The sequence below is a fragment of the Strix uralensis genome, chromosome 2 (assembly GCF_047716275.1).
Source record: "Strix uralensis isolate ZFMK-TIS-50842 chromosome 2, bStrUra1, whole genome shotgun sequence".
Classification (NCBI taxonomy): domain Eukaryota; kingdom Metazoa; phylum Chordata; class Aves; order Strigiformes; family Strigidae; genus Strix; species Strix uralensis.
The window spans coordinates 50,105,759-50,123,668 of record NC_133973.1 but is presented as its reverse complement, the minus strand read 5'-3'; the positions used below and the strand labels follow the sequence as shown (position 1 = coordinate 50,123,668).

The 17,910-nt window shown below is 38.2% G+C and overlaps 1 protein-coding gene across 6 annotated transcripts in view; it reads left to right on the top strand.

Annotated features, from left to right (window-relative positions):
* Nucleotides 1-17,910, top strand: part of CNKSR2 (connector enhancer of kinase suppressor of Ras 2) — a 218,535-nt gene that overhangs the window by 142,499 nt on the left and 58,126 nt on the right. For all 6 annotated transcript variants that reach the window (XM_074858654.1, XM_074858652.1, XM_074858655.1 and 3 more), the window contains 3 exons: nt 12,904-12,952; nt 13,797-13,969; nt 17,806-17,879. In XM_074858654.1, the coding sequence (XP_074714755.1) occupies nt 12,904-12,952; nt 13,797-13,969; nt 17,806-17,879 (296 nt within the window). The remainder of the gene's footprint in view (nt 1-12,903; nt 12,953-13,796; nt 13,970-17,805; nt 17,880-17,910) is intronic.

The window sequence follows — 17,910 nt, the reverse complement described above, 5'->3', positions numbered from 1 at the left end:
CCCATTGGCCATAAGCAGTTTTGAATGCCTACACATTGGCACATGTTGGGTTTGTTTCAACTGGAGACTTGTGGTTTTATGTATCTGATTTAGACAGAAGAGCAGCATCTCTCTCATTCTCAAGCTGCGATAGTGGTTCCAGCCCTTGGCCAGCTTCTTCACTCCAAAAAGAAGCCATCTAAATGATACTGTATGTATTCCTTCCTTCGAATGCAGCACTCTATAAATGTAACAAGCACAAAATAAGTAATAAAAATAGTAGTTATGTTGTTAAAATCAGTGTAGGAAATTCATCTATGCCATAAGTGATCTGTGTGGCATATAAAAAAAACAAAATGTTGAAACAGTTAAACAATAAGCAAAACATGCCTTACTCCATAAGGTACTTGTGACAACTGGAAGTGATTGGGATAGCCATAAGATTGTTGTGCTAAAAGGTGAATCTAGATATTCCATCTGGGTTCGGTAAAAATCTAGTCCGAAATAAATCCTCAACATTTCTGAGACAAGAGGCAGGAGAGAAACAGCGTATAAATTCCTTGCTAATGGAAGATGTCATTGTATTATTTTTAGACTAGCACAATCAACATATGGGAATAGAGAGGCCTCATGGGTCTAGTCCTCTGCTATTGCAGTTAATCACCCTCATTTAATCCTATTCAGATATGTATTAAACTCCACATTCAAACTTGGTATGAATTGCTGTTGCTAATGATGGGACCAGTAAAAGGTGGTAAACTGGGTGAATGGAAGGCCAGTTGTCATAATTCCAAGAAAAATGTTGGACAGAGGGGAGGAAAGAGAACAAAATTATAATTAGCCTGTCAGCAAGAGAAAGGCATCACTCCTAATGGATTTGTTATAGAAGAAAATCTAAATCCCTCAGAAACCACCATAAAGTGCATAGGATAACAGGATAATTCAGGCTGGGAGGGACCTCCGGAGCTCCCTACACTGCTATTTGGCTCAAAGCAGGGGCAGCTCTGAGGTCAGACAGGGCTTCTCAGGGCTTTGCCCAGTTGGGTGTTGAAAACATCCCAAGATGGAGACTGCACAAACTTGAGGCCGACCTGCTATACTGCTTGGCTGCTGTCCTCATGCTGAGAGGATAGCAGCTTGCTCAGATTTAACGCATAGTTTCTGCTGTTTCATTGCTGTTTAGCTAAAATCATCTTGTGAAAGTGCCTCAGTAATCTCACATTTTGTTTTGCCAGTTCTAGACTCTCAGCACTTTCAACTCAAGACTGAAGAGAGTGGATGTGCACATGCAGTTTATACTTGAGTTCTGGTTAAGCATACATTTTGTGAAATAGTAATATTTTGTCTCTTCAGGAGGGAGCGCTAAGTTCTTTTAATTATGTAGAATAATATCTGCATTGTTCATGAGGAATATTATTCCTGTCATAGATGAGAGAAAATTTGCACATCTGCATTGCTTCTCTTTCAAAGAAGCAGTTAATACGATGAATTTTCTCTTATTGGGGAAGCAGTTGCCAAAATGAAATTTGAAAGTATTGAATGTGGGAGGTTTTACATCTATTTCTATATACTCTGTCATTTTTATTAAAATCCAGAGTTAACTATTGCAGAAAAGCCAAATGCTCCAGAGAGGAGGGAAGATCGGTTTATGGGCCATCACAAAGCACAATTGGAGTTTTTTGTGGAAAATTTTTATTTTAAATTTTTTTTTTATTACAACCTTTCACATCTGACCATGAGGGAAAAAATGGCCTGTTATGATTTCTTTCCATGACAAAGCTGGGGAATTCTTTAAAAATGAGAGAGTTACTGTAAAGGTCATCTAGTCCACCTCTGCCAGTCTAGATTTATTCCTTACTGCATATGATATAATGCTCTGAAAGTGTAATTTTACATTGTCAAGAGATGTAGATCTATAGACTAATAAATCCCAGCTCAGGACATTTCCTAATTTCCTTTCACATCCTCATTCTGTATTTTTTCTGTTATCTATTTCAATTAATCATTCCTGGTTGTATCCCAATTCTATTACCTGATAGAGGACTTCTGCCTTTGTAGGTATTAACATTGTTTGTACACCAATATATGTATTATATGTAGCTGGTACAATCACAATAGCACAGTTGAGAGATTTTTTTTAATGTAGAATAAGTGATTTAGTTCCTCAGTTATTCCCTTTTGATAAATAAGAGATTAAGCACCGCATATTGTAGCAGATAAGTGTATGTCAGGCATTGTACAGAGGGGACTCAGCGTAAGTTTTCACTGCAATACAGTGGGGACTGTCACATCTATGAGAACTCAGGTCTAGGTCCTGACTGGTCAACTGTACTTCTTTCTGCACAAGGAAAAGGGAGGTATCAGGACTATGAAAACAGTGAACCAAGGACACTGGCTGGCATGCGTCATGAAATTTGGCATTCTAAAAAACTTGTACTGAGTAGTGAAAATGTTTGAATTAAGGGAGCGCAGATGCCCGTTTCAGAGTACCATTTTATCAGAATGCTTTGACAAGCTGCACAATTGTTTTTGAACAAGTGATTTTTTCAAAGTAGTGGTTTTGACTGCAAGAGTCTCTGCACCATTCCTCTGCCCTGCTTACACGGCAGTAGCCCCTTGAGCCTATTGCTGACACATAATGTGGGAGATTGTATGGTTGCACCTGTGAGGAAAATGGCTTTTTGCAGCAGTGCGGCTCCTGAACAGAAGCTGTTTTATTAAGTGTTTCTATTTTACTGGAAAGAAATGGTTGTTGCTTAGCGCCTGATTTCTGAGTCAGCCAATCCATCTCTGCTACTGTGCTGTGGAGGAAAAAAAACCTTCATATTTTTCATATAGAGGTAACTGCTTTTTGTCTATTTCTCAAGTATATGCCTTTACTTTCAGATTAACCCAAGTAGATAATATTTCTAACACTACATAACTCTGACTTCAGAATGAAGTGTAAAACTAATTTTGTAAGCTGGTTTGTACCCGTAAGGTCACCGCAGCCAACACAGAATTAGAAAGACTTAATGTTATATTTCCCCACCTTCTGAGAAGTGCTGTTTCATTTTATGCTTAGACGAAATTTTACTGAATTCCAGCAAGTAATGTGACTTTTATCCTGGAATGAACTGTTCTTTTGCTACTTTAGTTAATAGGTGCAATGGAAGTGTTTGGTATGAATTTGAACAGAATGTATAATGGCTGAGGTACAAACGCTCTTTCTCTCATTTCCCCGTGGAAACTTCCTCTCTGTTCAAGATCCTGTTACTTGCTATAGTCAAGAGCTGCCTGAATTCAGTCCTGATATATAACTATTACTACAGTTATTGCTGCAAGCTATTCCTGGTAGCATGGTGCAATGATAAAGAGACACAAAGCACTATGTTCTGGAAGTGTCGTTTTAGTCCTGAAGGGTACAAATGGCAAGAAATCTCCAAGCATTGGAAATTATTATAAGGACATGTCCTTAACAGTAATGTAACAAGTAGATAAGGTTTTCTCCTGATGAATAGTACTACTTAAAAGGAGAAAATTTGGGTTTGTATGTTTGATCTTCTAGAGATGAGCAAGGACAGAATTTGGGTGGCTGTAATTTGTCTTGTGCATCTCCTTTGCTAAGACTGCTTCTTTCACACACAACTGTGCATTGATTTCCTGTTTCTCCAAAGCCTTTTCAAACTCCCTAACTCCGGAAAAGTACAATCTTTTGGTTTATTGATTTTCACCAAAAACTTAATATTTTTGAAAGTCAGAATTACTTTTCTGTTTCTTTCACTGAAAGAATATTATACAGAGTGCTAAGAGACGATATCTTCCTTAAAGCAAAAATCTGTTTTCTCAGTTCTGCATTCAGTCATTAGAGCGCACCTACATCCCCTGCACTTTTCTCTGTCACACAGTCAGACTGAGCAATATGAAAGAGGTCATGCTGAGGGACACAATCAGAAGTGTTGGTAACTGCTCCTACAGAAGGAGCTGTGTATGTACTCTTTTCATCATAAGCAAGCAAGTAAGTGTTGTAGGTGTGCATGGGACCTTTAAGCTAATGTTTTTTCATCTAGAAAGATCATGGGCCTGATGCAAGATTTTGTTAATGCCCTGGGGTTGACTTCTGTGGTGTTTTACAGTAGTTTAAGTTTATTCTCCTGAAGGTCCAGGATCAGTTCCATGCTGTGCCACAAACCACCTCTCTAATCTAACATAGATTACTTGCAGAATAAGTTTCTTAAATCTGCTTGGATAGTCTCACTGTTTTGATGTTAACTAAACATAGAGAGGAAAATCTACAATTCCCGTGAATGAGACAGAAACTTTCTAAGCAAAACCAGATTTTTCCTGGAGGAAATTGCATCATTTGAGAGATTTATTTGACTGACTGATATCTGCTGGAGAGGCAACACAGCAGGGCACAAGCAATCCACAAGGCTTCTGGAGTGCATGTGGGGTGACTCATCTCAGTGGTACTTTGTGAAAGGACAAGAGGCAATGGACATAAATTGAAATACAGGAAATTCCATGTAAACATAAGAAAAAAACTACTTTTACTGTGAAAATTATTAACTGGAGCAGCTTGCCCGTGGAGTTTGTGGAGTCTCCATTTTTGGAGATACTAAAAACCCAACTGGACATGGCCCTGAGCAACCTGCTCTAGTTGACCCTTTGAGCAATAGGGTTGGGTAAAATGATCTCCAGAGGTGCCTTTCTGCCTCAGCTGTTTTGTGGTTCTCTGACTGGTCCATTCTCTTCAGTAAGAGATGAAACTGAGAATTGCTCTGGGGTAGAAATCAAAATAAAGGGTTAAATACTATTCCGTAATGGTGATAATTAAGTTTCTTTTTCCTTCTTAAATGGATGCAGTTGAAACATACAGTGATGGAACAACTGATGCATCTTGGACTTTTGCTTTTAAAGAATACAGTTTTCAAACCCTCCCTTCTCTCTTAGATTACTTACTGTCAATAAAAGCAGTGTAGGAGGTACCAAAATTACATGTTTCAGAGTAGATGTAGAGCAGAAGCATGATCTCAGAATAAATTATTCTAATGAACAGCACTTGTCTAGTTTAACTTTTTATCCTCATTTGCTTCAGGCAGGCATGACAATGCTGCAGTCCTTGTTCCATCAGTTGAAAAGACAGTGGAGGAATATGAGAACTCTCATTTAAGTTTGATACTGTCCAGAAGTTTTACTGCTTCAGTATTTCAATTAAAGTCCTGTGGTTTAACGGCTAAGAGGAAAATCTTTGCCTGGTGGTGGAAAACAGGACCATTGTATATTATTTTCTCAACATGACCTGAAGATTTAAAAAACATTTTAATTTTTCTAAGTTTTGCATGCATTATGCTAAAAACTTTGCACAAACAATTTGTGCTAGCTTGTGCAACTGCAAATTTTGTGGCAAACTAATGCAACGTTTGCCACAGAGCCCCCCCAAATTACAGGCAAAAGTTCAGGCATGGGAGGATGAATAAGAATCCCTGAACAAAAAAGCTGTGCTTGCTATCACATTTCAGACAACCACAGTTCTGTCCTTAGCTAGCAGCTATAGGAACAGTTGTATGAAAAGATTAGAAATCTTTGATATTATCAGCCCTTGTAGACTTATGTAATGACGGCATCCTGCATAGGTAATGTAGCCATTGCCCAGAACTGAGGTAGCTAGAAAGTTGGCAGCTTCACAGTCTCAGGCTACATTTTTTACAGAAAAAAGGTCTTGGCATATTCCTCTTAAGACACATACTGTTTCTTTATCCTTGTGGTCACTAACAAGATTAAGTCATTGGGAATTCAAGGTCAGAGCTCCAAATATACAGGAACCCAGTTAGACCTGTGACTATGCATGATAGATTGCATAGCCATGTACTGTAGATCTAGTACTTCCTAGAAGACTTTCATAAAGCTTCTGTGGGGAAAGGAGAGAAGGAGTAGGAACAGGGCCATTGGTTGTCAGGTAAATGTAGAAAATTACCACATCTGAAATGGACTTTTTGGCTGCTGCCAAGAAAACTAATGCTTTGCCAAATTTTGCAGATACACATTCATTTGGCCTTAGTATTGAAACACCTTTTTGCAGCTCTGAAAAAGCAAGACTAAGGGAGGAGGAAAAATATAGTGTGTAGGGTAACATACCAAGCCATGAATTCTGGGATCCATTCTTCCAGTGACTGTTAATATGTCAGTGCCTCTTACAACCCATTTGACAGAGTCAGTGATTCACACTTCTCTCTGAGGTACCTGCCATTTAAAAGAGAAATATCCACAGGATATTTAGTATAATGATTCTGCCTTACTTGTTGACATTATTTTATTTGGACTACAAAAGCTCACTTTAAGAAGTCTGTTCATGTATAATGTTCATACTGTGTTTTACTATTAAATGGTTTACCTAGAACCTTAATGAACGCTGTCCTTTTAAACCCAGGTATGATATTTTTACTACAGAGTGTTTCTAAGAGCAGGGAGAGCTGTGCAGAGAGAGCAGAAATATCCGTTCACCAAAGCAGCAAAAGGTCAAGATTTAATTCAATAATTTTGCTTTTGGGAGGCAAGGCTGAAGGTTTCAGGGCACTGTTAAATCAACTGTGGCATCCTTTGTCTGTAAATCACTTCTAATTCCAGCTGACCATGGATTTATGAATTACTCACATATGATGACTGTTTTGTCATCAGCCTGTGACTTTAGTGTAGGAAATATTTCTGGATCTGCTTTCATAAATTCTCCGCTGTGCTTTTGTATTAGATTTTCTCTCACATGGACCACCCATTTACTGTATCCAGAGTGAAGCCCCACTTTTAGAAGGGTTGTGTAAGCTAGAGCTCTTGCAGCATATTAAAAGTACTTAATTCACAACTTGGTGCCACTTGGTACCGGTTTTGGGCAACTAAATAATTGTAGCCACAGATAAATCAGAATGTTGAATGTATGAGAAGTTCAAAATCCAGAAGTAAATAAAAAATGAACAATTATTCAGCAAAATGTAAGAAGAAAATAGAATAGAGTAGGATTTGAAATAATCTTAGAGTTCATTATTACAGGAACAGAAGTATTTCCTAAAACACCTTGCATGAACTGACAAATCAGATATGCCAAGCATGAGATTTTTCGCAGATACTCATTCTGTTTGCAGTCTCTGAACCCCAGTCAACACACAAAACTATTCAAACAAGGCAGTGAAGTCTTTGCCTTCCTGAATAGGATCATAACTTAGAGCATAGTCTTTCCTTATCCCACTTTTTAGTAGATTCCCCTTTGAGTGTAATTTCACCCACAGATGCTTCATTTGACCCATAACCCTGCTAACAGATTCCTTCAGAGCATCAAGTCATGCCTCGTCTCTTCTGTCCTATGCCAATAAAGTCTTGTGTGGCCCAGCTTCAGCTCTTGTTCCAAAAACTGCCTTGCTGATGCCCTGTGTGGACTCAGCTAGCTTCAAGACCTAGCTGACTATAAACAGTAATCTTTTTCCTTATTTTGAGGGCTAAGCATAAGAACAGGTCAATACCTGCTCCTGCTATAAACAAAAGAGTTACCTGTTGTGAAGGAAATTCTGCTGCTGATTGGCAGGAGGTTTCAAACTTTCTGAGCTGCCAGAGGTGGTCTCTCATCATACCTTTGTAACATAGTCATTGAAAACTATAACTATATTTTTCACAAATATCCATAAAAATAATTAATGCTATCTATCATTAACTCTTAATGGAGACTAAACAAGATGGTAAACAAAAAGGATTTTGGCAAAATCGTCTATTGGAAGTACCCTTAAGCATGAGTTGTTAATAGAGCAGGATAGTGTGACAATGTAATATAAATAGCTTTGAATTTTTCCCCTTTTTCACTCTTTTAGCTCCAGAATTTTGGATCTCAACAAACCAAAAGCAGAGAAACATGTATATGTGGTGTATCAAAACTGTGAAAGCAGAACATTGCCAGTTTTCTCCAAGTATTGAGTGTGAGAGATCAATCAAATAATTGGCAGCACCAGTTGTCATTTTTTTCCAGATATTGGCTTTTCCATCTGCAGCAGAAAGTTCCACTAATCAGAAATGTTACAAGCTACTTTGCTGAAACTAGAGAAAGTGATCTTACAGTGACAGAGGGGAACTATCTGACTGTAAATAGTTCCTTAGTGTCTAAACTTGTAGCTTGAGAAAAATTGGATTTGACTAGAGCTCTCAAAAAAACTGTAAAGATACCTGCCATTTTCCTTCACAATCAGACTGAGCTCAAATTCAGGTAAAAGAATTGGAGATTATTATTTCCATAACCTGGTTCTTTCTTCCAGCTTTCCAGAAATGAGCAAGTGGAAAATCTGTGAAGAAAAGTGAAGAAACAAATAAGCAGTTGAAAGAGGATTTTAGGAGCTGTCAAATTTAGTACTGATTGCTATGGCCAATCCAGATCTTCAGAGAAGCTTCAGTTATGGTCTTTTTCTGGTAGACCTACAAATTCTATAGCCATGAAAGGGTTCATGTAACTATTAGAATATATCTATTTTTTCGACATGTATGTAATGTTCTGTTGGTCACACACAGAATTTATACCAGATCTTAGAGAAACTCTTGTATAGGAATAGTTTGACCCCAAATCTTTAGAATTCCTCCTCCGACTCTTGAAGTCTGGCAAAATAACCAGTCCTCCCAAATCAATAGTTTTGATAACCAGTCTATTTGTCTTCTACTTTTATTTGAGGTATCAACTGGAATAGAAATTTTCTAACTTTTATCTTAACATGAGTTTTATCAAATATTCATCTGTCCTGATAGCAGTTTCACTCCAATTTAATATTGGTATTGGAAGATCAGTGTATTGTTTCGTATTTGGTATGAAACAAATAAATTAATTGAAACTTAAATTATTTCACATTTTTATTTAAAAATGTTTAAATATGTTTTTCAACATATTTAAATATCTATTTAAATATGTTTTTCAAATTACTATCAAATTAGTATAAATTACTACTAAGTGGTTCATAATAAATACATTTTCAGTCATTCTGAATGTTAATGACTAATGTTCAATCTTGCTTCCCTTCTGAGCAAATATACAGAAGGAGTGGTGCTAACGAAGGATGAATACTTTATCCCAAGAGCTCAAAGCAGGCAGAAACCTGGATAACTCTTGAGGATAAGAGAAAAACCTGATACTCTAATTTCTAGAAAATTTTATGTTGTACATACGAAGATGCTGGTGCATGATGTATGAATACAGTTATAGGTCATTGGTGACCTCTTTTGTTAGCGTGAGCCTCCTCTGCCTGGAAGTTTTACTCTGTAGCTGTATTACAGCGCTAAAATCCTAAAAGCATAGAAAGGCATACCCTAGGGCAGATTGCTATTTGCAGCTGTGCAGTCTTCTGATGGGCTTTCAGAACTCTGTCAATCATTTTGAAGAGTGTTAAAGTAAGTATAACCCACATAGCAGGTTTAGTAATGAACAGGAAGAGAGGAGCTGTTATGGCTCTTCTGTGCACAATGAAATTTCCATTGGCCGATGGGATGCACAGGTAAGCCCTCAGAAAGGTAGAGCTACAAGTAGGCTAGCATCCTTTGTTAAAAAAAAAAAAAATCAGAAACATAGCAAAAATCCCTTTAATAAATGATGTTTTGTTCCTCTTGAATTGCATGTGCTTTGGAGGTTGCTGATGGCAAAGGCAGACATATATATACCTAAAATGTTGCTCTGATATTCTGCTTAGACATGCATTTGTTAGGGGCCTTAGTTTAGGTATGTTATTAAATACGACAAGCTCAAACATCACGTTCCAGGAGAAAATTATTGCATTCAAAAAACTGAGGCTCAGGGTATTGAAGGGAGTTTTGATATATGTTAAACATCAAGTGACACCTTGCTTTTGGATAATGGAAAGTTTTGCTATTTATCTTTGTGTGACTGTAAAGCATATAAATCAGAATATGATTAAACAGTTTCAAATTTTCTTCAGGAGTGACAATTTCCATTTGTGTTAAGGTATTCATCTATTTAATCTTTTTAGTGGCAGTCTTGTTTTCATTTTATTTGTTATTTTGAGTTGCTAACAACTATTTTTTAATATAGAGTGCTGTTTTCTATTTCATTTCATGCTTGCTTTCAGAATTAGTAGGAGAGATGAATTCTTGGAAACTGGGACAAGATGTATGTGAAAGCAGTTGCTCAAAACTCAAGATGTATCAGAATCAAAATGCAGTGAACATATGCTGAAATCCGGCCATGTGGGCGGGTGATTAAACAGTATCTTGCAGCAAACTTGCTTTAGTACAATTAAATTTCTGGCTTTGGTATGAAACCATATTTTTAGGGTTTGTGGCATTAAAAAGAAGTATTTATATTATTTCCATATTTGCCACATCACAGAATTAAGCTGTAAAAGGGGAAACATTATGGTGGCCAACATTAGGACAGGTCACTTAAAGAGGTTGTGGAATCTCCCTTTTTGGAGATTGTTGGATCTAGACTGGAGATGACCCTGAAGAACATGAACCAGTATTGGCTTCAAAGCAAGCCTTGCTCTGAGCAGGAAGAAGGGCATGACCTCCTCCATCATTCTGTGATTCTAAACAGCACTGAGAAAATGACATTAAGCATTATCTAATAACTGAGAAGAGGCTGCAGATTACATTCGATGATTTCCTAAAAAAAGCAACCGAAGAAGCATTTTTAGATGTCATCCTCACTTGCATTTTTTTGGATTACATATCATGTGAATTTGAAACTGAATGGCACTGACTAATGCATACTGTTTATATATCTTCTGGGTAAAAAAAAAAAAAATAGCTGGTGCTGTTTTTGCAAAGGACGAACCAACTTGAAGCCTGAAGTCTATGTAAAATAATCTAAAGTGTTGGCTAAAATCACTGAAGTCAGTTGAATAGTTCCCAAGAACTTCTCTCGGTTGTAGATTTTGTCCTTAATTATAATTTAATTTAATGAGCTAATTTAGAATAATAACTGAATTTAATAAATCCTTTCTATTTTATAATATGACATACTGTATGAAAAAAATGGCTAGACGTCTAAATTACATGCTGTCTTCCTATTAAAAACTGATACCCCTTTATTACCCTTTCTTCCCAAAAACTGACTCAGAAGTTGAGAGGTGCACGCTCACATTTGCAGGTTCAATTGACAGACAAAACATTTAAAGAGAAGGCTTTCATATTGTTCTCATCTGCTTTCAGAATCACTTAAAAGAAAACCAAGCAAAGGTTCTTCTTTTCTGTTTTGGCACTGTGAAAATATTAGTGCAGAAAAGTCAAGCAGCAGAATTAAATTGTGTGGGTTGTGAACTGAGAAGTGCTAAAGTTTTGGGTTTGTGTATATGTGTGTGTTTTTTTCAACCTCTAATTAGGTAAGATTTTCAAAGCATCTAAGAGAGAGTTATTTACACACTTCTGCCCAGTCACTCTGTTATTCCTGGGCCATAAAGATCTGTCTTAGTCCTACACAGGTTGAAATATCTCACATGATGTAAGTTGGGATGGTGCTGATGTCTTGACTTGCTGAGGGCTAGTGCTGATTGAGTTGCTACTGGTAAGCAGAAGAAAAAGGACAGGAGCCAGGGAATGAAAACAAATGGGCTCCTTTTTTCTTCCCAGTGGAGGCCTATTTTGACCATCTGAGGTGGCAGTACAGTTGAGTAGCTTTCTTCAGATACAGTCTACAAGGGATCAGCACATCTACCGAGTCAGTTAATTTTTTATATTACACTTAATTATTGTTGCATTGCTGGTAATTTATCCCCACAGACATGTTAGTATTTGCTGCTTGAGAATGTCTTAGCTGTGAGGCAAGACATCCCTTGGAAGCTGAATCTCAGCCTCATGCATGTGAGCTCAGGTGTACGGGAAGTGGGGAGGGGGAAATTAAAAGAAAAAGCAGCTCTTTGAATTGAAAAGGGAGCCTTGTAAGTTGGGGTGAGGGTTTGTCATATCTACTAGGAACAGGATTTGGGCTCACAGGGCTGTCAGTGCTTTTGCTTAGATTTATTTTTATCAAGTGTCACAAAAGCTTTGATTTTTTTACTGATTCATAGTAAGCTGAAGTAAGAGGTTTTAATACTCAGACACTGTACCGTGGCCTTTTCTTAGTTTCAGCACTGTTAAATATGTCTATCTTCAACTGAAATTCAGAACAACTAAAATCATGTCTTTAAATGTTGGAGTGATTAGTTACGGAATTATTCTTTTAATTCAATAGAGTGATGGTGATTATGTGAGTCAAAGTTTTGTAACAGAAATGACCATAAAATGTGTTAATATGTATTGCTATTTTTAATACACTAGGGAAGGAATAATTTCCATCCTGTCTCATTGCCAAGGCAATGAGTTGGTTCATGGGAGTGGATCAACTGGAGGGAAATACTTCCAGTCAAACTCTGGTAAAAAATAAAGTGTTTTCTATTTCAGAATATTTATTTGGGAGACTTTTTCCCAGTTGTGATTTAGCAAAATTTTATTGGTGTCCTTAAAAATATTAGGTCAATTTCTGAGCAAATTGTCTGATGTTCTAAAGACCATCATATAAATGCTTTCACACCTGCATTAGGCAGTGTATTAATTTGCATATTTAGATCAGGAAGACCTTAATCAGACGATGTATTAGAAATACATAGCCTTGTAGCTTCACTATCATACTAACCAAAGGAGACGTTCCTTCCTTATTAACAGAATGAGAGAAAAGCGATCGTTTTAGAGAGAAACTTCAGTTGTTTTGGCAAACTAATTTGTGGTCTATTTTAAGACGTTTCACTGTGTGCTTTTGCTTTACAACCTTATGAACAGATGAACTAAAATTACCTTTTTTCTTAGGCCTAGTAGACTGTTGGCTGGTGTTACCTAGTGATGACTTCAGTGTTTGCAATGTTACACTTCTTTTATGATATGGATGTGGATGAATATAAACTCTGTATTTTCACTTCTTCCGTTTTGATTTTCTTGTAGACATTTCAGCAGTCTTCTCTACAGCAGAAAAGTAAAAAGAAGAACAAAGGTAAAAATTAAATTTGTTTTCATGTGTTGGTAGGAGGGGAATTGCCAACATTAATATTTATGGTATTGCAATATCTGAGGAACTAGAACTTGTAAGCTCCAATCCAATGTTTAGTTCAGTTGATCATGTTGAGAAGGTGTTAGTCAATTAGTCTTGTAGTTTCCTAATGATCCTCTACCTGCATATATCTGTTGTTGGGGTTTTTTTGAATACTTAGACTAGCCTCTTTGGGGCCAGAGCTGTTTTTTCCAGCTGTGTGCATGTAATGCCTTACTGCAGCCCTTGCTCATTACCTAAGCTGTCAGGTAATTTATATCATAGTAAATTGTCCTCCTTTGATTTAGAAGTACAAAGGCCTTATGAACTGTTTAGTTGCAAAAGGAGCTGTAAAGAGAGGTTTCTGATTACCTGTGATGTACTTACATAGTTGAATTTGGCAGCCAAGTGTGAAAGTACGTGAATTTATATGCTGTGTGCTTTAATCTGATGGGAAATATTAATTTGTTGAAAATTCCAAATAACCATTTATCTTATTTTTAAATATCTTGCCTTTTTTTTCTCTGTCTTCTCTTTCTCTGTTGCCTTTTTTTTTTTTTTTTTTTTGTTCTTATCCGTAAAATATGAGCTCTGTGAGGTGCTGAACATGGTTTGGTTTGGTTTTTAATTTATGGTGCCTTGCATAGATTTTGGTCAAAATAGAATGTTTATAATAATTTATTCATAGCAAATTGAGGTTGAAATTTTTATTTAATTTTCTTAAGCAAATATATAGTGCTGTCTGGCTAGCTGTCTTGTTGATTTAGTGGACAAGTCAAACGCTTTCACATCAACTTGTCATTTTCAGCTCCTATTCCTGGTAAAAGCAAAAGACGGATCTCATGTAAAGATCTTGGTCGAGGGGACTGTGAAGGCTGGCTTTGGAAAAAGAAAGATGCCAAGAGTTATTTCTCTCAGAAATGGAAAAAATACTGGTTTGTCCTGAAGGATACATCTCTATATTGGTATATCAATGAAGAGGTAAGCATCTGTGCTCATTGTCTTAACAAATACCCTGTGTAGTGCTGTTGTCATGATTTAGTGGGAAGCCAGTGCTTTGAGTGCTTATATATGTGAATAAGTTTATTCACCCAAATGAACATACTGAAATTAATATTAACTGCCTGACTAAATTGCCATTAAAGTCTGGAGATATTTGATCCTTTGAATACACCTTTTACTACAAGGAGAAATAACACAACTTTCTTGTGTCCTGTTCTCACCAGTTTAGAATAAATCTATACTCAAACTCTTTAAAGGGAAAAAGTAGTTATTTAATCCTGTCATTCAACTTTAGTCATGGGAATGTAAACTTTAATGATGTACTGCCTGATGTTCCTCGTTTATCTGTGCTAGTCAAATCACAAAACCTCTAGCAACTAAGAAAGATGCTTTTTTTTCCTCAGTTGTTTTTTCCTGTTGTTCCTTCTTTGTAGGTTTTGATATGATTTCAGTCCTCATATATGCTGAGCACTTGAGCAGCCCAACTGAATTGTGTACAGCTTTGGTTGTGCAACATGTTCTGCTTTAGTACATGTTTATTTATATCAGCTTTAGCAAAAAAGTTATTGCCAGTGAGTTAGGAAAACTTAATTTTAAACCCTATTCATCTCATTAGTAAACAGAATCATACGTTTGGGTTGGAAGGGACCTTAAAGATCATCTAGTTCCAACCCCCCTGCCATGGGCAGGGACACCTTCCACTAGACCAGGTTGCTCAAAGCTCTGTCCAGCCTGGCCTTGAACACTTCCAGGGAGGGGGCAGCCACAGTTTCTCTGGGCAACCTGTTCCAGTGTCTCACCAACCTCACAGTAAAGAATGTCTTCCTTACATCTAATCTAAATCTGCCCTCTTTCAGTTTAAAGTCATTACCCTTACCCCTTGTCCTATCACTACATGTCCTTGTAAAAATCCTTCTCCAGATTTCCTGTAGGTCCCCTTTAGGTACTGGAAGGCCACTATAAAGTCTCCCCAGAGCCTTCTCTTCTCCAGACTAAACAACCCCAACTCTCTCAGCCTGTGTTCAGAGGAGAGGTGCTCCAGTCCCCTTACAATCTTTGTGCCCCTCCTCTGGACCTGCTTGAGCAGGTCCATGTCTGTCTTATGTTGGGGGCCCCAGAGCTGGACACAGTACTCCAAGTGGGGTCTCAGGAGAGCGGAGTAGAGGGGGAGAATCACCATCCTTGACCTGCTGGCCACACTTGTCTTGATGCAGCCCAGGATACGGTTGGCTTTATGGGCTGCAGGTGCACATAGGTGGGTCATGTTGAGCTTTTTGTCAACCAACACTCCCAAGTCCTTCTCTTTAGGGCTACTCTCAATCCATTCATCACCCAGCCTGTATTTGTTCTTGGGCTTGCCCTGACCCCTGTGCAGGACCTTGCACTTGGCCTTGTTGAATTTCATGAGGTTTGTATGGACCTGCCTCTTGAGCCTGCCAAGGTCCCTCTGGATGGCATCCCTTCCCTCCAGCGTGTCGACTGCACCACACAGCTTGGTGTCGTCAGCAAACTTGCTGAGGGTGCACTCAATCCCACTGTCCATGTTGCCAACAAAGATGTTAAACAGCACAGGTCCCAATACTGACCCCTGAGGAACGCCACTCATCACTGCTTTCCACTTGGACATTGAGCCGTTGACTCTTTGAGTGTGACCAGCCAGCCAATTCCTTATCCACTGAGTGGTCCATCCATCAAATCCATGTCTGTCCAATTTAGGGACAAGGTGCAGGACAGTGTTGAATGCCTTACACAAGTCCAGGTAGATGACGTCAGTTGCTCTTCTCTTATCCAACAACTGTGTAACTCAGCTGTAAAAGGGGGTTATCCAGTTTTTGTCAGGCACAATTTGCTCTTTGTGAAGCCATGTTGGCTGTCACCACTTACCTCCTTATTTTCCAGGTGCCCTAGCATAGTTTCCAGGAGGATCTGCTCTATGTCTTGCCAGGCAAGAGGTGAGACTGACTGGCCTGTAGTTCCCAAGGTCTTCCTTTTTTCTCTTTTTAAAAATGGGGGTTATGTTTCCCCTTTTCCAGTCAGTGGGAACTTCACCGGACTGCCACGATTTCTCAAATATGATGGATAGTGGCTTAGCCACTTCACCTGCCAGTTCCCTCAGAAACGTGGATGCATCTCATCAGGTCCCATGGACTTGTGCACCTTCAGGTTCCTTAGATGGTCTCAGATTTGATCTTTTCCTACAGTGGGCAGTTCTTTATTCTCCCAGTCCCTGCCTTTGCCTTCTGTGACTTGGGTGGTGTGGCTGGAGCACTTACCAGTGAAGACTGAGGCAAAAAAATATCCTGAGATAAAATCATTGCCAATATGTGGATGCACTCAGTCCTGGTCTTGGTCTTTTAATCACTGCAAGCATTTGTACATAACCTGTTTAAAATACCATGATCCTCAACTTTTCTGTGAGTAGTCAGAAAGCAAGTTGTTCCACAAACAGAGTTACTGAAGCCTGTTTTTCCACAGATTTATCCCATTTGTGCCTTGATCCCAGCTTCAGATCAGTAACCCTAACTCCCTCCACTCCATCCTCCCTCCTCAAGGTCTACTACAAGGTCTTCATCAGGGTGGTAATTTATATCTACAAGTATGATGCCTGGTCACCAGCCATGGCGAAATAGCATGTGAAACCAGTGAATTGTGCCTTATTTTCCTGTGGAGAGGGGAGTGGTCTCAGCTCCTCTGTTTCTCCCCTGTCCCAAGTTTCCCTGTGACTTGCTGAGACTTGTTAAGACCTCAGCTCCCTCACCAAAGTATCTGCAATCACCAGTAGATTCACACACTGGTGGGGGGAGCCTCAGTGGCAGATGAACAGACAAGAAAACAGTGCTCTTGCCAAAATTTGGTTTCCTTAGGCAACCATTCAAAAAAGAAATACCAAGATTATTCTAAACAGTGTCCTTTTGATTTTAAAATACCTGCTAATGCAGAACCTATTACAATCTTGTACCTTCCACAGAACAACTCTAGTTCCACTTTTATATGCTGATTTGTGTCTTGTCTTTATTTATTTTTAAGAAAGCATATAGTCATATGGACTGCATATGAATAACCATTTAAAAACCATGTATAACCATGGAGAGTCTGAGAAAAAGATGTAATTCTGTGGAATTCCTTAACATACATTTGCGTTTTCTGCAGCTTCACTTTCATGATCCTGTATTAATTTCTCATGCAAAGTTATGAGCAATTAAATAAGAGAGTCAGTGTTACTCATGTATTAATGACTTAAGATAATGCTTTCAACTTGTGAAAAGTCAGTCTCAAGGGAGATGGAATATCTGATAAAATAAACTATGCACAAGTCTTTAGAGGAGAGAGAAGGAAGTTCAGATGTCCTCTCCTGAGTGTTCGAGAGAGATGAAAGTAGCTGAAGATATGTCATGCCTCTTAGCTGTGATATCATATCAAGATAGTAAACAGCGCACACTGAAATTGCTTTTTTCCCTATTTCTTACAGTAGGCTGCATTTCTCCTTACTAATTAGTTGATCTTCCCCCAAAATTAACTAATTACAATAACTAATTGTCTGAATACATTTGGACTTTTTATATATTTTCAAATGCTGCTTCAGCTGTGAAACTGTTTGAGAAAACTGGGTATTCAAAACTGTATTTTACACCAAGGGATCTGTCTTACTACTTTGGCAAAAGTCCCAGTGACTTCTGTGGGAGGTTTGTCAGAGCAGAGCATATATTAGTATTGCTTATATAAGGAGCAGGCAAGTGAAAATATCTAAGTTTTCAGTGTAGTAGGTTTATTTTCTGACACCTTAACAACGGTGATATCGAGAACTATCTTTGCAGGATGAAAAAGCGGAAGGATTCATCAGTCTACCTGAATTTAAAATTGACAGAGCCAGTGAATGCCGCAAGAAATAGTAAGTATGCTCAAAAATAATTCAGTGGTAC